This window comes from Zea mays, chromosome 2, assembly GCF_902167145.1.
Source record: "Zea mays cultivar B73 chromosome 2, Zm-B73-REFERENCE-NAM-5.0, whole genome shotgun sequence".
Taxonomy (NCBI): Eukaryota; Viridiplantae; Streptophyta; class Magnoliopsida; order Poales; family Poaceae; genus Zea; species Zea mays.
This window is the reverse complement of record NC_050097.1, coordinates 228646287-228670722: the sequence shown is the minus strand read 5'-3', so window position 1 is coordinate 228670722 and position 24436 is coordinate 228646287. Positions and strand designations below refer to the sequence as shown.

Here is a 24436-nt window from a genome sequence, read left to right as displayed (position 1 = left end):
CATGCAAATTTATGTTAAATTCTATGTTACTTGACAATTAACAACACATTCAATGTTTGTGAAGTAATTAATTTGTACCTAGCCTCGGCATCGATCCAGGTTTTATCCATGCTCCTCTGTGTAGGACATCGGCAAACTTTTGAAATTAGCTCCTCTGTGTATCCATGCTTATCTATATTAGTTTTTAATTAAGACCTATATTTGTCTATATTATTTGTAAAATTGCATGTGCTTCCTATAAAAATCGAAACCGGATTCACTTCATGTAAAAAGGGGGGTTTCTTTTTACCTATAGCAGAGTGACCTAATTAACTTCTCTGCCTCAAAAATGAGCTTGTCACATTACAGTAAAATGAATCGATAGAAATATATTAATTCGATAGAAAATTTTGGGGGAAATTGAGATCGTCATCTTCTCACACACAGGCTTGTGCTCACAAGGCTGACCTCAATGAATCGATGTAAAATACTCAAATCTTAGCCATTCACCTTAATCCCCAATTTCTCACCTCAATCTCTCGGTCCTCATTGTAGCACTGCAGCAACAGCACCTAATAATGGGTAGCAGAGTAGTAGTGGTTTGGTTTTTGATCAAACAACAAGTGATTCTTAGCCGCACTTGAGTCGTAGCACCAGTAAAGAACACTTATAAAAGGATGGCCTGAAATCCCAGTCCCCAACCGTCCGCACCAATGGCTAGCACACAACACTTCGAGTCTGTAGCAGCTCTGCTGCATGCCGAGGCACAGAGCGACCGCGTCCATAGCAGACAACGGCACCGTCCAGCTCGCATGCTGCCCTTACTCCTGGTGGCTGGCATCGCTCGCCCCTGCCACCACCTCCGCACCCCAGTCCCAAAGCTGCGGCGCTCGCAAGTCGCACCTCCACTGCTACAAAAACGCCTAAGCAAAGCAACAGTGCTTCTCACCTGGAACTTGTGCACTGCTATAGCAATGGCAGAGCAGAATCTTCGGCCCGACGACGGTGGCGCACTCCTCGACAACGGCGAGCTCCACGGCCCGATGACGGTGGCGCGCTCCTCGACGACGGCGATGTCCACGGCCCGACGACGGTGACGCGCTCCCCGGCCGACGCGCGACGGTGGCCGTGGATCCCTGGTTGCAGCGTACGACGGCGTCGATTGGAAAGCAACGAGTGGCGACTGAGATAGTTGCGAAAAGAAAAGTGCTAGGGTTTAATTAGGCAGGCTTTTTAGCGCGGGATGGCCCAATCTATATGCCGACACATGGGCTGTTGTGACATATATCTTAGCCGACGGATACTTCGACACTAATATACCGACTAATGATTTGTCGGAAAATCTAATTATACCGACCCATGATCTGTGGACTATTTTTACCGACTGACCATGTGTCCACAATTATTGATTTATACCGACTGATGTCCGACGCTATTCTAGTGTTGTGGTATAGTGTATCTCAAGATTCGCTTCACGGCCCTAAGGTGAACTTCCTTAGGGTCGGCTTGAAATCTTGCACACATGCATACGGAAAGCATAATGTTCGGTCGAGATGCACATAAATATAATAAAGATTCTATCATCGACCGGTATACCTTTTGATCTACGGATTTACCTCCCGTGTCGAGGTCAAGATGCCCATTGGTTCCCATGGGTGTCTTGATGGGCTTAGCATCCTTCATTCCAAACTTGGTGAGAATATCTTGAATGTACTTTGTTTGGCTGATGAAAGTGCCCTCTTGGAGTTGCTTCACTTGAAATCCTAGAAAATACTTCAACTCCCCCATCATAGACATCTCGAATTTTTTAATCATGATCCTACTAAACTCTTCATAAATAAATTTGTTAGTAGACCCAAATATGATATCATCAACATAAATTTGGCATACAAACAAATCATTTTCGATAGTCTTAGTAAAGAGAGTAGGATCGGCCTTGCCGACTTTGAAGCCTTTAGTGATAAGAAAATCTCGAAGGCATTCATACCATGCTCTTGGGGCTTGCTTGAGCCCATAAAGTGCCTTTGAGAGTTTATATACATGGTTAGGATACTCACTATCTTCAAAGCTAGGAGGTTGCTCAACATAGACCTCTTCCTTGATAGGTCCGTTGAGGAAGGCACTCTTCACGTCCATTTGATAAAGCTTAAAGCCATGGTAAGTAGCATAGGCAAGTAATATACGAATTGACTCAAGCCTAGCTACGGGTGCATATGTTTCACCAAAATCCAAACCTTCGACTTGTGAATACCCTTTGGCCACAAGTCGTGCCTTGTTCCTTGTCACCACACCATGCTAATCTTGTTTGTTGCGGAAGACCCACTTGGTTCCTACAACATTTTGGTTAGGACGTGGAACTAAATGCCATACCTCATTCCTCGTGAAGTTGTTGAGCTCCTCTTGCATCGCCAACACCCAATCCGAATCTTGAAGTGCTTCCTCTACCCTGTGTGGTTCAATAGAGGAAACAAAAGAGTAATGTTCACAAAAATGAGCAACACGAGATCGAGTGGTTACCCCCTTATTAATGTCTCCTAGGATGGTGTTCACGGGGTGACCTTGTTGTATTGCTTGGTGGACTCTTGGGTGTGGCGGCCTTGGGTCTTGCTCATCCTCCCTGTCTTGATCATTGGCATCTCCCCCTTGATCATTGCCGTCCTCTTGAGGTGGCTCATCTTCTTGATCTTCTCCTTCATTGTCTTGAGCCTCATCCTCATCTTGAGTTGGTGGAGATGCTTGCATGGAGGAAGATGGTTGATCTTGTGCTTGTGGAGGCTCTTCGGGTTCTTTAGGACACACATCCCCAATGGACATGTTCCTTAGCGCGATGCACAGAGCCTCTTCATCATCTATTCATCAAGATCAACTTGCTCTACTTGAGAGCCGTTAGTCTCATCAAACACAATGTCACAAGATACTTCAACTAGTCCAGTGGACTTGTTAAAGACTCTATATGCCCTTGTGTTTGAATCATAACCAAGTAAAAAGCCTTCTACAGCCTTAGGAGCAAATTTAGATTTTCTACCTCTTTTAACAAGAATAAAGCATTTGCTACCAAAGACTCTAAAATATGAAACATTGGGCTTTTTACCGATGAGGAGTTCATAAGATGTCTTCCTGAGGATTCGATGTAGATACAACCGGTTGATGGCGTAGCAAGCGGTGTTGACCGCCTCGGCCCAAAACCGATCCGAAGTCTTGTACTCATCAAGCATGGTTCTTGCCATGTTCAATAGAGTTCTATTCTTCCTCTCCACTACACCATTTTGTTGTGGCGTGTAGGGAGAAGAGAACTCATGCTTGATTCCCTCCTCCTCAAGAAAGCCTTCAATTTATGAGTTCTTGAACTCCGTCCCGTTGTCGCTTCTTATTTTCTTGATCCTCAAGTCGAACTCATTTTGATCCCGTCTCAAGAATCCTTTCAAAGTCTCTTGGGTTTGAGATTTTTCCTGTAAAAAGAATACCCAAGTAAAGCGAGAATAATCATCCACAATAACTAGACAGTACTTACTCCCGCCGATGCTTATGTAAGCAATCGGGCCGAATAGGTCCATGTGGAGGAGCTCAAGTGGCCTGTCAGTCGTCATGATGTTCTTGTGTGGATGATGAACACCAACTTGCTTCCCTACTTGACATGCGCTACAGATCCTGTCTTTCTCAAAATGAACATTTGTTAGTCCCAAAATGTGCTCTCCCTTTAGAAGCTTGTGAAGATTCTTCATCCCAACGTGGGCTAGTCGGTGATGCCAGAGCCAACCCATGTTAGTCTTAGCAATTAAGCAAGTATCGAGTTCAGCTCTACTGAAATCAACTAAGTATAGCTGACCCTCTAATACTCCCTTAAATGCTACTGAATCATCACTTCTTCTAAAGACAGTAACACCTATATCCGTAAAAAGACAGTTGTAACCCATTTTGCATAATTGAGAAACGGAAAGCAAGTTGTAATCTAATGAATCTACAAGAAAAACATTGGAAATAGAATGGTCAGGTGATATAGCAATTTTACCCAATCCTTTGACCAAACCTTGGTTTCCATCCCCGAACGTGATCGCTCTTTGGGGATCTTAGTTTTTCTCATAGGAGGAGAACATCCTTTTCTCCCCGGTCATATGGTTTGTGCACCCGCTATCGATGATCCAACTTGAGCCCCCGGATGCATAAACCTACAACACAAATTTAGGCCTTGTTCTTAGGTACCCAAACGGTATTGGGTCCTTTTACATTAGAAACAAGCACCTTGGGTACCCAAACACAAGTCTTGGAGCCCTTGTGTTTGCCCCAACATATTTGGCAACTATCTTGCCTGATTTGTTAGTTAGCACATAAGAAGCATTAAAAGTTTTGAATGAAACATTATGATCATTTGATGCAGTAGGAGATTTCTTCTTAGGCATTTTAATATGTGTAGAACACCTAGAGCTAGAAGCCTCACTCTTATAAATAAAAGCATGGTGAGATGAGTCTTCTTGGCATGAATTCTCCTAATTTTATCTTCAGGGTAACCAGCAGGGTACAAAATGTAACCCTCATTATCCTGACGCATGGGAGCCTTGCCCTTAACGAAATTAGACAATCTTTTAGGAGGGGCATTAAGCTTGACATTGTTTCCCTGTTGGAAGCCAATGCCATCCTTAATGCCAGGGCGTCTCCCATTTTAAAGCATACTACGAGCAAATTTAAATTTCTCATTTTCTAGTTCATGCTCGACAATTTTAGCATCTAATTTTGCTATATGATCATTTTGTTGTTTAATCATAGCAAGGTGATCATAGATAGCATCTACATTAACATCTCTACATCTAGTGCAAATAGAAACATGCTCGACGGTAGATGTAGAGGGTTTGCAATCATTTAATTCAACAATCTTAGCATGTAAAATGGCATTCTCATCTCTAAGATTGGAAATGGAAGCATTGCAAACATCCAAGTCTTTAGCCTTAGTAATTAATTTTTCATTCTCATTCCTAAGGCTAGCAAGAGAGGCATTCAATTGATCAATCTTAGCAATTAAACTAGCATTATCATTTCTAAGATTGACAATTGAATCATCACAAATATTTGACTTCTCAACCTTAGCAATTAAATTAGCATTCTCAATTCTAAGGTTGGAAATAGTGTCATGGCAACTACTTAGCTCACTAATTAATTTTTTATTTTTCTCTACCTCCTGAGCATAAGCATTTTTAGTCTTAACATGATTTTTGTTTTCTTTGATTAGGAAGTCCTCTTGGCTATCCAAGAGTTCATCCTTCTCATGAATGGCACTAATCAATTCATTTAATTTCTCCTTTTGTTGCATGTTAAGATTTGCAAAAAGAGTAAGCAAGTTATCCTCCTCATCACTAGAATTATCCTCATCACTAGAGGTTGCATATTTAGTGGAGGATCTTGATTTTACCTTCTTCTTCTTGTCGTCCTTTGCCATGAGGAATTTGTGGCCGACGTTGGGGAAGAGAAGTCCTTTGTTGACGGCGATGTTGGCGGCATCCTCGTCGTCGGAGGAGTCGCTGGAGCTCTCGTCGGAGTCCCACTCCCGGCAAACATGTGCGTCGCCACCCTTCTTCTTGTAATACTTCTTCTTTTCCTTCCTCTTTCCCCTTTTTGTCGTTTTCCCTGTCACTATCACTAGACAATGGACATTTAGCGATAAAATGACTGGGCTTACCACATTTGTAGCAAACCTTCTTGGAACGGGGCTTGTAATCTTTCCCCTTCCTTTGCTTGAGGATTTGGCGGAAGCTCTTGATGATGAGTGCCATCTCCTCATTGTCGAGCTTGGAGGCGTCAATGGGGACCCTACTCGGTGTAGAGTCTTCTTTCTTCTCCTCCGTTGCCTTGAATGCAATGAGTTGTGCTTCGGGTACGGAGGAGGAGGCACCTTGCTCGATGATCTTCTTGGAGCCTTTGATAATCAACTCAAAGCTCACAAATTTTCCTATTACTTCCTCGGGAGACATTAGTTTATATCTTGGATCACCATGAATTAATTGAACTTGAGTGGGGTTAAGAAATACGAGTGATCCAAGAATAACCTTGACCATCTCATGGTCATCCCACTTGGTGCTCCCGAGGTTGCGCACTTGGTTCACCAAGGTTTTAAGCCGGTTGTACATGGCTTGCGGGTCTTCTCCTTGGTTGAGCATGAAGCGACCGAGATCCCCCTCGATCGTTTTCCTCTTGGTGATCTTGGTCACCTCATCACCTTCGTGCGCGGTCTTGAGCACGTCCCAAATCTCTTTGGCACTCTTCAATCCTTGCACCTTATTATACTCCTCTCGACTTAGAGAGGTGAGGAGTATAGTGGTTGCTTGGGAATTGAGGTGTTGGATTTGGGCGACTTCGTCCGCATCATAGTCTTCATCCCCTACGGATGGTACCTGTACTCCAAATTCAACAACGTCCCATATACTTGTGTGGAGTGAGGTTAGGTGAAATTTCATCATTTCACTCCACTTAGAATAATCTTCACCATCAAAAGCCGGTGGTTTACCTAATGGGACGGAAAGTAAGGGAGTATTTTTAGGAGTGCGATGGTAGCGTAGGGGAATGTTACTAAACTTCTTGCGCTCATGGCGCTTTGAAGTGACGGACGGCGCGTCGGAGCCGGAGGTGGATGGCAACGAAGAATCGGTCTCGTAGTAGACCACCTTCTTCATCTTCTTTTTCTTCTCACCACTCCGATGCGATTTGTGAGGAGGTGATTCCTCCTTCTTATTGTTGCGGGACTCTCCTGATGGAGCCTTCCCATGGCTTGTGGCGGGCTTCTCGCCGGTCACCATCTCCTTCTTGGCGTGTTCTCCCGACATCACTTCGAGCGTTAGGCTCTAATGAAGCACCGTGCTTTGATACCAATTGAAAGTCGCCTAGAGGGGGTGAATAGGCAGAATCTGAAAATTATAAACTTAAGCACAACTACAAGCCGGGGTTAGCTTTAGAAATATAATTGAGTCCGAAATAGAGGGAGAAAACAAATCACAAGCAAATGAAGAGTGAGACGAGGTGATTTGTTTTACCGAGGTTCGGTTCTTGCAAACCTACTCCCCGTTGAGGTGATCACAAAGACCGGGTCTCTTTCAACCCTTTCCCTCTCTCAAACGGTCACCTAGACCGAGTGAGCTTTCTTCCTTGATTTCCCGGGTCACTTAGACCCTGCAAGGACCACCACACAATTGGTGTCTCTTGCTTCGCTTACAAGATTTTGAGAGTAAGAATGAGAGAAAGAAGAAAGCCAACCAAGCAACAAGAGCAACAAAAGAACACAAGTCGATCTCCTCACAAGTCCTAAGAACTAGAGTTGAATTGGGGACTTTGATTTGATCGAAGGCTTTGATTTGTGTATTGGAGTGTTGTGTATTACTCTTGTATTGAATGAGGTGTAGTGAATGCTTGGATGCCTTGAAGTGTGGTGGTTGGGGGGTATTTACAGCCTCAACCACCAATATGGCCGTTGGTGAAGGCTTCTGTCATGTGGTGCACCGAACATGTCCTGTTCACTGTCCGGTGCGCCTTCTGGCGCCTGCTCTGACTTCTGCGCACTGTTTGCTTTCACTGTTCACTTACAGACGACCGTTGGCGCGAAGTAACCGTTGCTCCGCTGACACACCGGGCAGTCCGGTGTTACACCGGACAGTCCAGTGAATTATAGCGGAGCGGCCTCCCTAGATTCCCGAGGCTAGCAAGTTTGATTTGATTCTCCCTGGTGCACCGAACAGTCCGGTGCGCCAGACCACGGCTGCCTTCGGTATAGTTTGCTCCTTTGTTTTAAACCCTTTCTTTTATCTTTGTATTGGTTTGTTGTGAACCTTTGGCACCTGTAGAACATATATTCTAGAGCAAACTAGTTAGTCCAATAATTTGTGTTGGGCAATTCAACCACCAAAATTCAATTGGAAAAGATTTGACCCTATTTCCCTTTCAGTACTACCATGGAACAGATCGTCTTCCTTGGTGCTTATGTCTTATAAGCCAGATACAGTTACAACAGCTTTAGTGTGTTTCAAATTTAATGGTGCATGTGTCATGTTCGTTGTCGTCCAATGGACCATGGGCAATTCACCTTTGTTTTATTTATTTATGGATGGGAAGTGGAATCTATCACCGATTCTTGGCCGTGGAAAGCTCGATTCAAATACTGCCAAATCTGTGGATGTCTTAGGAAATTCAGATTGTGGATGTCTTAGGAAATTTAGATTGTCAGAGATTCTCACATGGATTTCTGGTAGCTTTATTTTTTAATCTAGTAAATAGTAATATAATTGAATACTTTACGTCCATATGTGTTCCATTGGAAGCCGCATAAGTCATTATTGTCTGAACCAATTGAAGTAGTTAGTTTCTTTGTGCTTGACCACAAGCTCGGAAACATTGATATAAAGTTGTACAAGCAAGAAGATGTATTTATTTGCATGCTTGTTTAATTATTTTTTCTAGGATAGCGTGCTATATTCTTCTCTCCTTTGTTCGTGAACCAATTCCAATATTCTAATTGTATCACTTCCTTCAGCGTGTCATTTAATATTTTTAGCATCTTATTTTGGTGCTACCAACTTGCAATATTAATCTAAATTCCATTGTGTAGGTTGATGATTACAGCATGGTTAATTTCATTCCACTTGATTTGAGAAAGGAAAGCATGTGATTTTTTCTTCTAATATTGCCTACAGATCCACATTTCATATACCACATTTGACCTAGAAGACACTGATGCAGTAGTAATCTATTGCGTGTTCTCGTGCTGTTACAAAATCATGTTTGATTCGACCCTAGAATCTGGCAACTTTATGAAAGACCGCAACAGGATATATGGGGGGTTTGAATGAAAAGGAAGGGGACTTGGCTAGTTTGAAATGAATTCTCTCACCGATTCGTTCTTCCTTGCTGACATTTCTTTTGCCATGATATTTATGGATATTTATGCAAAATGTCTGTTGGGGCCTTCGGCTTCCGAAGGTCCTCAAAAACATGATTTGACAATGTTTTCCAAGTGAAATATGTGAACAGGTATCTTCGGAATCGGGTCACGAGTATACAAGAATATGGTCAAGACGAAGCTTGAGTAGGACGGAAGGCGATCATGACGAAGGATAAGATGATCACGAAGCTATGCGCAGAAAAAGCTTCGGTATGACAGCAGGAAAGGGGAACCGACTTATATGATGAAAAGCCAAATTAGACCTCGAAGAATTACTATAAAGTTATTGATAAATGTAAAGGGCATTAATGTAATTCTCCACGGGTTGCATCCTGTGCCTATAAATAGATGAACAGTACTCCCGTATTGTTTAGGCTGACTTGGCATTTGCTTTTCGCATCACGCCTTTACCTTTACCTTTCGTCAATTTGAAGGTACATTTATAATTTGTTATTATGAATTTGATAATGCAAAATAAAAATAAGTTGATAATAATATCTGTATTATTATTCGTATTTCGTATATGTATTCTCCTTTATCATCTGTCGAGCTTACGAAGGTCTCTTCCTTCATAACCTTCGTCCAGAATTCATTATATCCGAAGGGACATAATGTCTTGAAGGACGAAGGAATTTAACATTTAACACTTTTTATGTTGCCTTGTTCTTAATTCGAAGCATTTGAGAACAAGTCTCCAACATTGGCGCCCACCTCCGGTGAACTCACGTCCATTTTTTGAGTTTTGAACATCTTCGGCAAGCATCACCTTCGTCATGCCGCCGAAGAAAGCTTCAGCCACAGGGGCTGTCACTCTGCAGCCGCTGGATCCCAATCAGGATGTCCTTTCTCTCAGGGAGGCCCAAAGCCAGAAGAGGAAGGCCACCAGTCCAACGCCTCCGGAGGACGACTTGGATCAAGAAATCCAAAACTTGGAGATGCTCCATCAACAGGTCCAACGGAAGAAGGAAAAGATGGCTCGTCTAGCTGACCTACAAAGGCAGATAGACGAAGCCTCTGAAGAAGTTCGTCATCTTGCTCAAGATAACCAGAACCGAAGGCCTCCACGCAGAGAGCTTCATCAGGAGGGCTTCTACAACGAGGACGACTGGTATGAAGATTTCCATCATGGAAATTTTGCTTTTGATGATACTTCTCCTCTGTCAACAGAACTGCAGGCTACACCTTGGCCACAGTCTTACAAGCCACCCTAGCTCCCCATGTACGACGGTCATTCAGACCCGAAGCAATTCTTGATGAGCTATGAAGCAACCATATCTTCGTATGGTGGCAACACGGCGGTCATGGCAAAGTCTTTCGTCATAGCTGTCAGGAGTGTTGCACAAACCTGGTACTCCTCTCTTCGGCCAGGGAAAATCACCTCATGGCAAAAGCTCAAGGACATGTTGATAACCAGCTTCCAAGGGTTTCAAACGAAGCCAGTCACTGCTCAAGCTTTATTCCAGTGCACCCAGGACCACGAAGAATACCTTCAGGCGTATGTCCGAAGGTTCCTGTGTCTGAGGGCACAGGCACCAACAGTGCCCAATGAAATTGTCATTGAGGCCATGATCAAGGGGCTTCGGCCGGGACCTTCAGCTCAGTACTTTGCCAGAAAGCCTCCTCAAACTTTGGAGAAGCTGCTCCAGAAGATGGACGAGTATATTCGAGCTGACAATGATTTTCGCCAAAGAAGGGAAGAAGCATTTAGGTTCTCTGAAATGACCAGGGGCTTCGGAGGAAGATTCCATCCGAGGCACGTCAGGTCAATTCACAACTCTACTCAAAGTGATGACAAAGGGAGTCAACAGCAAAGTCCACAGTACTCCTCGCAAGCTTCGGGGCAACAGCAAAGCTCTTTCCGGCCGCCAGCGCCAAGGGGCAGAGGCGCCAGGGGCTTCGGGGGAAGGTTTGGGGATCAGCCAAGAAAAATTTACTGCCTATTCTGTGGTGAAGACAAGGGCCATACTACCAGGATGTGTCATGTTACCATCCAGAAGCAAAAGGAGATAGCAGAAGCTGCAGCACAACAGAGTCAGCCGAAGCAAGTCATGCATACTGCTTCGTACCATTCGCCTTACATTCCAGAATATGTAGGCAACCACCCTGCAGCTTCTGTTGCTTCGGCAAGTCAACCCCAAGCATCTTGGCAACAGCCTCCACCGCCACCACCAACGCAACGAGGTCAGCAGCCAGAAGGGAGTCAGCACAATCACCTTCAGCGGGACTTCAGAGAGGAGTCCGAAGCTCGCACAGTCAATAGCACTGTGCCAGAGTCGAAGCATATTTACTGACAAATATCCTACCTCGACAGCAGCTTTTCGCATTTTCGCATTTCAGTCTTACTTTCTTTTTAATAAGGAACAATTATGGGAAGTTTAAGTGCTTTTCATCGTTTTTCAATCTCTTGTAGCAGTTTCGCTTTTTACCATAAGAAAAATATATCTTCTCAATAGGCTTAAGTTGCTGAAGCATAAGAATTTATGGTGGCAAGGAGGACCTTCGAATTATCAAAAATTTGTTCTAAGGAATGCAGTGCGATTTCTTCGAAACAGCAAAAAGTCGTTTCTAAGGGAGCGCAGTGTAAGTTTTCTGCTCAAAAGTCGTTCCGAAGGGAATGCAGAGCTTGCAGCGAAAAATAAACGCTGATTCCGCTGAAAGTAAAAGGCGAAGAAGCTCCTAAGGGAGACTTACAGCGAAAAATAAACGCTGATTCCGCTGAAGTAAAAGGCGAAGAAGCTCCTAAGGGAGGCTTACAGCGAAAAATAAACGCTGATTCCGCTGAAGTAAAAGGCGAATAAGCTCCTAAGGGAGGCTTACAGCGAAAAATAAACGCTGATTCCGCTGAAGTAAAAGGCGAAGAAGCTCCTAAGGGAGGCTTACAGCGAAAAATAAACGCTGATTCCGCTGAAGTAAAAGGCGAAGAAGCTCCTAAGGGAGGCTTACAGTGAAAAATAAATGTCAACCTTCGGCAAATATCATTTTGCATAACATCACATCATTACATCATTTGCATAGCATAACATCATACATCATAGTGCATCAACAACGCAAGAAGGGGGGTCTCAATATTGATATTCGAAGATCGTTTTGAAGAAATAGTGACACGGCACAAACAATAGCCATTGAAGAGTTATATCTTCGTCAAACTCTGAAATGGAAAGATCTATTGATTATTGATTTTACGAGGATTGGCTACTGATTTTATGAGAACACGGATATTATTTACGAAGCATGAAAAGAAGGGAAGGTGTTTTTTCGCCGAAGGCTCAAAAACGGTATGTATATAATGTTTCATGCATCGCAAAGAATAGAACTATAAACAGCTAATATATTACACCCTAAGTTACACAATATTACACATGATTCTCAACAAATATTACATTCTAAATGTTTTCGTCTGCAGCTTCGTTTAGAAGCTGATCAACAACTCTATCCATGATGGCTTCGGCCATTTGTCTAATTTCGTCATCCCCCTTCGTGTGGGGGCCCGCAGATGACTCAGCAGGTTCTGAGGGAAGAGTAGATACAGATTTATTACTATTACAAACTGTGAACAAGTTCGAAATCAAAAAATTACAACAAAGAGTCAAAAAGCACTAGTTAATACCTATTTGCCCTTCGGGCTCTGCGCTTTTCTCAGCGGCCTCTGCTACTTTTCTAGCATCATGAATGCCTTTTTCGCTTTTTTGAATAATTTCTTGGGCCATTTCCCGGCCACCATTGTCCGAGATGTCGGTGAAAAATTTTCCACCAACCATGCTTGCTTCGGCCGAGGGGTCTTTTATATCTTCGGAGGATAAGGCAGTTTCGGATTGTGCCAAAGATTTCACATGCTCACAGCCTTTCCTCTCCAAAATAGTAGCAATCCCCCTGGCACCCAAAAAGGCACATATGTCTCTGCGGCTATTCAAAATTTCCTCAAAGGCCTCAGCTTCGTGATTGATCCATTCAATCGGACCTTCGGGGTTACCCCTTGTGAAGTTTTCCTCGCTCGAGAATGCGCCAAAAGCTAGTTTTTATTTTCTTAGCGCATTCTATATATTTGTCATGGCACCTTTTCTTGGATGCATGAAGCTCTTCAACGTTTCCTTCTAAATGATTTGCCCATTGATCGCTAAGTTCTCGTTTCGTCTCTTCAAGTATGCGTTCTACTTTAGCTCTGGCTAACTGTTTCCGAAGATCCTCGATTTCGTGCTTCTGAGCCTCAGCTTGAGCTTTAGAAGTAGCTTCGTCTTCCTTTATCTTATCCACCAATGTAAGCAGAATTTTATCTTTTTCCAAGGCTTCGTTCCTCAGCTTAATAACCTCTGTTCGTAGGTTGTTGAAAGCAATATTATAGCTCTCGTCTTCAGCATTCCTTTGCGCTCTCAAAGCGTTGCTAAGTATTAAACCCTATATGAAAAGAATTAGTATAAGAATAAAAGAATAATAAATTTCCAAATATACAATTTTCATACCTTCAGACTATTATATGCGAGGCTATCTGCAAGATCGTCCTTTGTCATAGCGCAGAGGCCAGCTTCAAGCTTCGGGAACCCCATACTTCTAGCCATCTCCCGGCAGACGGATAATTCTTTGTTATCTGGGAGACAATATAAGAAGTCATCTTCGTCTGTGCCATTGAATACTAAGGCCCCCTCTGGATACTTCAGTTCTCGGGCATAGTGATTAGCTTCAAAAATCTCTTCTTCAAATAATCTTTTTCCCGAAGCATGTCGTACAATATAATCGAGGGCTTTGGAGGATGCTTCGGGGGCAGCAGTGCTAGTTTCTTCAACCAAAATTGGCTCTGCCATTTTTGTTTCTTCGGCTTCCAAGGATTTTACCTTCGTGGGCTCTGAAGGCCCAGCTTCAGTTTCAGATTGTTGCTTTGAAGCTTCGGCAACAAAGGCTTCAGTATGCACTTCGGAAGTTTCAACAATTTTCTTCGGAGTTGTGCTTGAAGACTTAATTGTCTCCAAAACATCCAACACATTAACCATCCTTTTTCTTTTTGGGGTCACTGCTGGACCCTTTTGGCTTTTTGCTGCCTCAATTTTTGCTGAAGGACTTAAAACTTCTGATGTCTTTGTTTCTTCAGTCCTCGGTTCTTCTGTTTTTTCTGTTGCTGGCACTTCGGCCAGCTCTTCGATTTTTGGCAGTGGAGTTGGTTCTTTAGCTTCAGTGGCCGAAGAGGTCTCACCGATAAACTCAGGCACTGTGGCCGGTTCAATATAACGTGGCCGGTGTGTGAGAACTAGGGATGGCAACGGGTACATACCCGTCGGGTAGTATCATTCCATACCCGTACCCATCAAAAAAAATTCTGCCCGTCGGGTTACCCATATATACTCGCGGGTATAAAATCTTACCCATACCCGTACCCGCGCGGGTATTTTTACCTGTCGGGTAACCCGTACCCGCTAGGAAAGAATTAAATTCCAATATACCAATCACTCAAAATATTAAATAAACATATAAAAACAACTTCAATTTTACATATAACAAATCATATGATTACATAACTTGGTATCTAGACAAATGATAACTAGAGAAGAGTTTTATTCTAGCTAAGTTGGACTCTATTAGATGTTTATAGTGCTATTGATGCGGGTATATTTTACCCACGGGTAGACGGGTATGGGTAGTACCAACCCATACCCGTACCCGTCTACCCAACGGGTAGAGGTTTTTACCCATTAACATACCCGCGGGTAGAGAAATTATCCCGTACCCGCCTTCATATCGGATAAAACCCGTCGGGTATTCGGGTTTCGGGTACCCATTGCCATCTCTAGTGAGAACTTTTACCCTTTTCCTCTTCGGCGCCGGCTCGCTAAGAGCGGCTGAAGCAGTTTCCTTCGCAGAAGATGTATTCTTTCTTTTTTGACCCCGCGTTGGATAACCGTAGTCGGGGTAAACAAACCCAATTGCATAAAATACTCGGTTGAGTCTCTTCTTCTTTCGGCCTCCGAAGGCCGCTGATAATGCAGTATCTTCGGCCTTTGAGTATACCCCAAGCAATTCGTCACTTATGACCTCAATTCTTTTCAACCAGTCATCATCTGGCTCAACGAACTTATCTCCGTATTTGAATGTGTATTTTAGCCTGACTAGTCCACCTTCGTCAGTTTCTTTAATGGTCTCCTCTGGCATTTCCCACTTTTCCACAAGTGGCCATACTCTGAAAGCAATGTGTTCTTGGACCAAATCCCTTGTCCCAATAAAAGAGCAAACAACACCGAAGGCTCTCTGGCATTCTTCGGCTGCTTCATTCATTTCCACCTTTGGCTTCCGGAGGCCGAAGTGTTGCCAGATAGGGCACATAATGATACCTTTAATATGTTCCCGTGATTTCAAGTCATTTTTCACATAAAACCATTCCGTCATCCAGTCGCCGGGCCACCTCTTTTGAAAGGTTGGCACGGGGCAGCTTGACCCAGACCGGGCGCCGAAGCTGTAGCAGCCAAAATTGTTGTGATACTGCTCTTTACCCCAGGGTTTTGTCTCATACAATAGCTCATGTATGTTGCAGAAGCTTTTTGCATTAGGTTCCAAACCTTGGCTCCTCACGGCCCACACAAAGATGTTTATCCTTATGATTGCTTCGGGGGTAAGTTGGTGAAGGTAGATTTCAAATATCTTCAGTATTTCCACGACAAAACTACTCAAGGGAAATCGCAGTCCAGCCTTTAAGAAGCTTCGGAATATCACGACTTCATTTTCCTCGGGAGTCGGACAAGTCTTCTCTCCTTCGTCATCCCTCACAACAGATAAGTCCCAAAAATATCTACCCCTCATATTGACAAGATGATTTTCTTTAATACTGGATTTACCAAAAACGGCATGGCTTGGTCACCAAGGTCGATCTTCGGAATCTTCACCACCACTATCCACATCATAACTGTCACTGTCACCAGTATCTTCAGATAAACCCTCCAAAATCTCCCTAGTAATCTTCTCTGTATTAGTCTTTGATATTGATTCAAGAAAGCCGAGATGCATCTCCTCAGAAAGGCTTAGCTTTGAATCACCAATAGATTTCTTATCTTCAGACATCTTCGCAAACACTGAGAAAGTGCTCTCGAAACCGAAGCTTAAAAATTTAAAAAGCCAAGCAAGTGTTGTTGCGCGCAGGCTAAAAGTTGGGTGAGTAAAAGCAGATGGCAAGGGAGCGTGCCAAATAAACTGGTGGTGAGCTCTTATTTATACACCTAGTGCATTGAAAACTGGAGGGTCCCGCTTGTCAAAGACTGTTGCTATTCTAGCAAAGGGAAGGTGTTTTTTCGGACCTTCGGCTTAAAGCCTTCATCCATGTCGCAATATGAATTTATCATTCCAGCAAATTAATATTGCGAGGGGCTACTGTTGGGGGCCTTCAGCTTCCGAAGGTCCTCAAAAACATGATTTGACAGTGTTTTCCAAGTGAAATATGTGAACATGTATCTTCGGAATCGGGTCACGAGTATACAAGAATATGGTCAAGACGAAGCTTGAGTAGGACGGAAGGCGATCATGACGAAGGATAAGATGATCACGAAGCTATGCGCAGAAAAAGCTTCGGTATGACAGCAGGAAAGGGGAACCGACTTATATGATGAAAAGCCAAATTAGACCTCGAAGAATTACTATAAAGTTATTGATAAATGTAAAGGGCATTAATGTAATTCTCCACGGGCTGCGTCCTGTGCCTATAAATAGATGAACAGTACTCCCGTACTGTTCAGGCTGACTTGGCATTTGCTTTTCGCATCACGCCTGTACCTTTACCTTTCGTCAATTTGAAGGTACATTTATAATTTGTTATTATGAATTTGATAATGCAAAATAAAAATAAGTTGATAATAATATCTGTATTATTATTCGTATTTCGTATATGTATTCTCCTTTATCATCTGTCGAGCTTACGAAGGTCTCTTCCTTCATAACCTTCGTCCGGAATTCATTATATCCGAAGGGACATAATGTCTTGAAGGACGAAGGAATTTAACATTTAACACTTTTTATGTTGCCTTGTTCTTAATTTGAAGCATTTGAGAACAAGTCTCCAACAATGTCGATTGGTTCACATATCCCTAACTAGCCCTGTTTCTACAGCATACAATATGTGCTATCTTCTATCGGCACCTGTATCCAATATGGGGAAGATGCAGATGTGAAGGTCAGGGACTTCGAAGAAGACGAAGACTAACCACTAGATGCTATAGGAGGTGCAAACTGGTTGCTAGCAGTAGTGTAGTGCGGAGTGACACTTTGGGACTGTGTATGGCGCAGGCATGCAAAAACATCGTAGGATGCTCATGACAGCTATCTGGTCTATGTAAGACGAACTAAAGCAGATATTTGGCAAGTCCTAGTAAAACGTGTGTGCGCCTTGATGGTCCTGTTCTCCCTCACTTGAGGCATAACAGAACACGAGCAACTGTACGACGCCACCGCCGAGGGACTGCGTGAGACACTTGAGCGCCCGCAGCAGCTGCGAAGCCCAGGAATCCCTCAAGGGAGGAGGGCGCCCTAGGGCGTGGACTGAGTGGGGCTTTCTAGAGAGGATGACGGCGCGCGGGCGGAGGCCCTCTATGGAGGTGAGCTGCGCCATGCCGGACACAGAGGGGAGAGGACACCGAGTTGGAGGTGAGGTGCGTGACTGAGGGACGGATCTGTTGAACTGGGTTAGGGGTTGATCTCGCGGGGGGAGGGGGTTGCGCGGCGGGGTGGGGGCTAAGAACAAGGGCTCACCACATCGACGACCTCCTCGACTTCCCCACGGAGGACTCCATCGCCGTCGTGCTCCTCCTGAACGGGCCGACGCCGGCGAGCCCACTGTTGACGCGCATCATCGACGTGGATCTGCTCCACATCTTCAGCACGCACCTCCTCGTGCAATGTTAGGGAAGGGAGAGGAGCCGGGGCGAGATTTAGGGGCCACGGGCAGATCGACGCGCCATGGTTCGAGGGCGCGCGCGTGGATTGTGCTGGGGAGGAGCGCGGAGCAGGGGAGGGCATCGTACCTTGACGTTGCGGAATTCCGCGGCGAGGGAGCAGGAGAAGGCGACGGCGCAGAGGAGCACGAGGGGAGAGAGAAAAGAAGTAGAATGACGAACGAGGCGGTGGCAACTGAGGCGAGAACTATGATTATTGTGCGGAGGTATAGATGGCCAACCCGGTACGAGCATCGTGCGGTGCTTGGACCGTAACCTCGGCCCGTAGTGCTGGCCCGGCCCGACATGATTATTTTTTTATTTTACAAAAAATCATATATACATATGTATGATTTATATTCAATATTATAAACACCTGAACATAATGTTCTATTGGTTAGACAGCTTCACCCAGTGTCTTGCACCCGTCTTTCATCAGGGTGTGGATTCAAACCCCACCTCTTGCACTACTATTTAACATATCCCACCCGCTGCACTGTTTTTTAATATTTTATGTTGAATTGATTTGAAAGAAATGTATGGATTTTTTTGTAAAAAATGATGCAGACGACCGTTGAAACTAGTGCTTTAGGTATAGTAGAGATAGATCAAAATATGGAGTGATTGCTAAAGTCAGGCATCAATAAAAATTGGATGCGCTCCAAATAAATTATGCTACTTCGTAGCAATTACTAACGTTTAAAACCAACAAATAACCTTTTTATTTTACTGTTAGTGTGACAAATCATTATTGCTTCATCCAATTCATAAACCTCAAACACCATTGAGTCCATTGCGCCAATATAGTCTCAGAAACGACCTAATGCTTGCGAGAGCCAAAAACGACGTGTCGTGTTTAGGCTGTAGCCTCGGCCCGTAGTAATGATCCGGTTTGACACGATTATATATTTTTTATTTTATAAAAAATGTATATACATATATACAATTTATATTTAATATTAAAAACATCTGCTGGTGCTTTAAGTATAATATAGAATATAGACATGCTCTAAGATGTGTCGTATAACACGACCATGTGTGTCATTATTGCAGGACAGTTTTCATGATATATGGTTGACTAAAATCTTAATGGTTGCGATTTATTAGAAGTGACTTGTGGAGGTGCATCACGTGTGGGTCTACTCAATGGCGTCCCTATGACTGTTGTAGTTGTTACTTCTAAATTTTTCCATATATATCTTACTTTTGTGCCATGTTGTTAAGATTTTACCCCTATTTTTTCATCTCACACAACGATTTCCCCTATATTCTCTTCCTATACCCGACTACCACCATATAATATCATTTTCCATACATATTCACCATCTATTATTAATTTTTTTACTAACCAACAAACACAGTCGTGCACACAGAACGTGTAACAACCCGTTCACTTCTAAAGTGACGGTACTTACTCATGGCAGCCTAATAGTACCATAGACCATCCCCAAAGACCAACACGAGTCTTTTGTGCGCACTTTGTCCTCACTCATGCGCACTTAAGAAGACTTCCTGGTCGGTCACTCATCCCAAGATTGCTCTAGGCTAAGCACACTTAATGTAGAGGTTATTTCGAGGTAGGCTACCAAAAAAGAAGATGCACCTTGTTGTTATGAGTATTCTATCAATCCTATTAAGCCTTGGGCCAGGATATCATAATCCACTCCCCTTAGAAGATTGACGTCCTCATCGGTCAACCCTAAGCCAGGAACCTCCCCCTCTTGGCCACATCTGCATGTCTGGTGTTGTCGTATGTCATCTCATGCGACCACTCTGAGCCCACATGTGCTATGCACCATATACCTGAACCCCTAGCCCACACACGTCCGTGAAACCTTGAGGGTTAACTCTGATAACACTTGTAACATCCTATCTACTTTTGGACCGGTGGTACTTACTCATGATAGCTCTCAGAATTATAGACCATTCCCACATATCAACACAAGTCTTTTGTGTGCACTTTGTCCTCACTCATGCGCACCCGAGAAGACTTCCTGGTCGATTACTCATCCCAAGATTGCTTTAGGCCAAGCATGCTTAACCTAGAGATTCTTGCGAGACAGGCTTCTAAAAAAGAAGATACATCTTTTGGTATGAGTATTCTATCAATCTTATTAAGCCTTGGCCAGAATATCATAGAACGAGGGGTATCACCAGCTTTGGCGCTTCCCTGTTTCCTCCCATTCAACTGTACCTCGTATGGGGGTCCTTGGCGTGAGCCGTTGCAGCGCTAGTGAGATGCTATATTGGCATATTGCTACAGTCGTAGGGGAGAGGAGGGGAAACGTCATGCACTCCAGATAGTCAAAGATCGACTACAATAGCTTCCCCTACCCCTCCTCACCAGCTCGAGAGCTACAGTAGACCGCTAGGAACCGCCAGCGCTTGCCCCTACAGCCCCCCCCCCCCCCACCACCACCACCACCACCACCACCACACACAGGACGGGATTTGCACTGTTCAGTTCTCGGGTTTTATGCCCATAAGTAATTGTTAGTAAAGGAAAAATGATAATATATGAAAAGTAACTATAGAAAATAATATTTTATTGTTGTACAGATATATAGAGTGAATTTAGATAGAACCAATGCAGAGATGAAAAAGTAGGAGTGAAATTTTGGAGACGTGGTACAAAAGTAATAGTATATAAGAGGAGAAATTTATGGGGTGTAAAAGTAATATATAGTTGAAGAATTTTATGAGTAACCGCGGTGAACAGTCTACGAAACTATGCAACATTTCAATACAGCATACAGAGTTTGTGGGCCCACTGCGTTGCGTTCTGCAAAGCAGTATAACACCATTATATATAGCCAAGAAAACGTTTGCCACTGAGTCATCCAAGGATATCAGTGGAAACATGAGCTTCCGTGTACATTTAACATCCAAGATCATTTTTTCATACAAAGTTAATAGCTCCAAGCCAGATTCTGGAACTACCAAAAGGCCAAATGACAGTGGTTAGTCATTTGTTGCTTCCAGCTGGGAGGGCCGCCTGCTTATTCTGCCTGATTGACCTGGGAACAAACGTAAGGCCACGAGAGCGACGGTGGCCAAAGGTGACGCTTGAGGGCGTAGAATCTGCTGTGCTCAACCTCGATACAGCAGAGGTGAGCTCATCAATCTTCTGCTCGACCTCCATTTCGTCCTCCTGGGCCTCCTTATGCTGCTGCTTGTTCTCTTTCGGTTCGCTATGATCATGTTGCTTCAGCCGGTACCTCCGGTTTGTTTGCCTTGCACCTTTTCCGTCGACGTCCATCGAATTATCCCTTGTCTCTTCACCCTTGTGAGCAGTCTGCCTCCTCTGGGACTTCTGCCGCTGACGCTGGGAGTCCCGTGCCTTTTTGAAGAACTCAAATGATTTGGGAAACTGATGCTTATCGATGAGATGCTGCTGCCGGCTCTTGTAACTCTTCAATTTCATACCACAACCCTCCACCAAACACTCGTACTGTTATAACAAGTTGCAGGTATCAACATACATGGTCATTGTCAGACTAAAAAGCACTTCTGTAGATTTGCAGAGAGAACAATGCTGATGGTGTATAAAAATCTTATAAGCAGTGTTAAAAAAAAATAGAAACCCATTTGCTAATATGTAAAAAAGCAACCCATTTGTGTAGCTGATAAATAAACATATGACCATTACCATTGGAAAACCACGGGCAACTTTTGCTTGGAAATACGAGTCGTGCGTCTCAGAAACATGGATGCTCAGCAACCTTGAAGTTGGATAAACTCGCGAGCATACAGAGCATGAAGCAGTATGTCGAGTGACATAGTGGTCCTCAAACTCCTCCAGGCAATCTAGATGAGCACCACAACCAGCAATTGGACAAAACACTGTGCTGCAAGAGTTTTTAAGCACATTGGGAAAATGTACAGGAAAAATGGAATAAATATGGGAAAGCACTCGCTGCAGTATATAGAACACAAAATCTTTATGTTAGGAGAGTTCATTCCTTATGTTACGAAAAAAGGCCTTTTGACCTTGAAACTAGTAACAAACATTACTCCTCAGTCCAGCCTAAGGGCATTTGGTTAAGTTTAAATAGACTTTTCCTTCAGCGTTACAGTAGGCAACAGTGTTGAAGGTGAACAGACAATGTCCGGTTTTAGTTATACAGAAAGCACTCCCATATTCTTCTCTATCGGTAAGACCAACTTAGGGCTTGTCCGGTTGAAGTGAATTGAAGGGGATTGAGTGAATTGAAGGGGATTGGAGGAGAATAAATCCCTTCCTAGTCAAAATTTCATAGAAAGGGATTTAATCCCCTCCAATGCATGTGCAACTGAATAAGGCCTTAAGTGACAATTGACAGGGAATTCAAGGAGTTGGAAGCTCCCTTGGCGAAAACAAGCATAATGCGATGAGATTGTTCATGTAGAGTACCCTCAAAGGAGCATCCATGTAGCTTAAAAAAACAAAGACAAACTCAAGGCAATGGGAAATAAAGATTATATGCTCATGTAGAATCTAAATCCTTCAATAAGAGAACAAGTTGTACTTGATAGATGCCAAGAAACCCACAGTATAGTACCAACCACAAGTTTTCATTGCTGAAAATGTGTTGTGATTGTGAATGAATACCGTAGATGCATGCATCTGATGCAGAAACATAATCCGCACTAGTATATCTCAGGCATGAAAAGTAGGAGCCTGACCATGTAACTTCTAGTTGGCTTCTATCAGTGGCATGGACACCAGAGACAGGATTTCAGCTTAATCATTAGCTACTACGGTGTTCTCCACTAGAATCCCTACAATGGATAATCAATGTCATCAAATATAAGTTCTTACCACGTGCTGGCTACTTCCATCTTCTCAAGCTGGTTGCGGTCATCTTCAGAAAGATCCAGGGCAAGCTTCATGGCAAACAAAGAACAAAAAGTAAGGACACATTATGTGCAAGCCTGGCACAAAAGCAAAGGAGTTGAAAGCTGAAGGGAGCCTCTAATTTCAAGAATATCTAGGGCCCTCTTACCAAGTTCACAGAACACGAATGGAATTACGCCTAGCATCAAATCGCTGATGTTACTAGCTAGAGTTCTCCCCAAATATAACCCTATGGTTCTGGATCAACCGCCCTACAGCAGAGAGCGCTATAGAACCCGTACAAGCACCATCCCGATAAATATCGGGGCCGGCAGTTTCCTGAGGAAAATCAAGGGCCGCCCGCCGCGCCGCTAACCCTTTACTAAAATTGGCTTGCCCGCACCGGAATTTGCATCACCCCAAGTGACCGCGGGAACGAGAATCTCCCCAGGCATGCCGTACCGATGCGTTTGCAACAGGGATCAGCGTGCGTGTAGCGGGGGCAGTATGAAGAGAGAGGGAGGGGGGTTAAACGTACGTGCTTGGCCAGGAGCTCGCGCTCGAGGTCCCCGGCAGCGAAGAAGGGGTCTTCTGGGGCGAGTCGCCGCCGTGCTGCCAACCAGAACCCTATCTCCGGCCCAGGAGCCGCCGCCGCCTCCTCCTCCATGGCGTCATCAGGCTTCTTCTGCATCCTGTCGATCCTGGCGGCCCTCACAAAGCCTCCTCTCGCCGAGAGGAGGGGGGAGGGAGGATTCGGGTTCGAATTCGAATTTGCAGTGCGGCAGAACGCCGGCGAGAGAGGAGACGGATGGAGAGGAGTCGCCGATCCGTTCGTGGGCCGCCCGTGCGCTGGGAAAAGAGATCCGAGTGGCCCATTGACGCTGATAAGTGATAAAGATGTGCTCGGGGCCTCTTGCCACATCATGCCAACGGGTACGTATCAAAAAAATTCTAGGTTAGCTGTATAGGGTCGTGGGTATAAAATTGTATTCATATCCTTATTCACGCGGGTAATTTTATCCGTCGCGTAACCTATACTCACTAGAAAAGTCTTAAATTTCAATATATTAATCACTCAAAATATTAAATAAACATAAAAAACAAGTTAAACTTCACCTATAACATATCATAAGATTACATACTAGATAAATGATAGCTAGAGAAGAGTTTTATTTTAGTTAAGATGGACTTTATTAGATTGTTATAGTGGCATTGATGCAGATATATTTTACCTATGGGTAGAGAAATAATCTCATACCCGCCTTTATATCAGGTAAAAGCTGTCAGGTTTCTAATACCCATTGTCATCTCTAGCCGCATCAGGGCAGATTAACACAAAGACACGACATGAGGGTTAAGTTGTACACTATCGTTTGCCGTGGGTCGGAGAGGATTGATTATTGAGATATTAATTTTTTCTATTTAATTTTGATTAGCAAAGATTTAATCCCCTTTAATTCCCTCCGATCCATCCTAAATCGAACAATTCCTATAAATGAGAATTTTAAGACCATGTTTGTTTTGGCTTATAGTCGGATTCTGGCCATCAGAATCGGCTTCTAGCAACCAAACATTTCGTTTCTCAGCACGCTTCTGCGAGAATCTCTTCTGTGAAAATTACTTAAATCAACGTACATGCATAATCTATTGAGTCATCGTGATGGAAAGAATCTGAGCTTTCTAAACTCTAAACCGCGCAGACCCCTTTATCTTCCTCCACGTGCAAGCCTCGCGATATCTAAATTTTTGTGAGAGTGAGATTATTTAGGAATCCAAATTCTCAGAAAAGCTCTTCACAAAAAAGTTATCCCAAACATGTCCTAAATTTGT

The 24436-nt window shown here is 43.8% G+C and overlaps 2 protein-coding genes across 3 annotated transcripts in view; one reads left to right on the top strand and one right to left on the bottom strand.

Moving 5' to 3' along the window:
• The window catches only part of LOC109944429 (GPN-loop GTPase 3-like), a 29667-nt gene extending 12399 nt beyond the window's left edge, over positions 1 to 17268 (top strand). For both annotated transcript variants that reach the window (XM_035965532.1, XM_020549188.2), the window contains exons 5-6: positions 8561 to 8616; positions 16970 to 17268. In XM_035965532.1, coding sequence (XP_035821425.1) covers positions 8561 to 8616; positions 16970 to 17063 — 150 coding nt within the window. In that variant the 3' untranslated portion in view covers positions 17064 to 17268. The remainder of the gene's footprint in view (positions 1 to 8560; positions 8617 to 16969) is intronic.
• A 3287-nt stretch (positions 17269 to 20555) lies between these two features.
• Positions 20556 to 23429, bottom strand: LOC100282261 (zinc finger protein 511). The gene is made up of 4 exons (NM_001155173.2): positions 23145 to 23429; positions 22592 to 22656; positions 21440 to 21638; positions 20556 to 21241 (listed from the first exon to the last, which is right to left on the bottom strand). The coding sequence occupies exons 1-4, from the start codon at positions 23295 to 23297 to the stop codon at positions 20756 to 20758; spliced, it is 903 nt and encodes a 300-aa protein (NP_001148645.2). The 5' UTR covers positions 23298 to 23429; the 3' UTR covers positions 20556 to 20755.
• Between the last annotated feature and the right edge of the window lie 1007 nt (positions 23430 to 24436).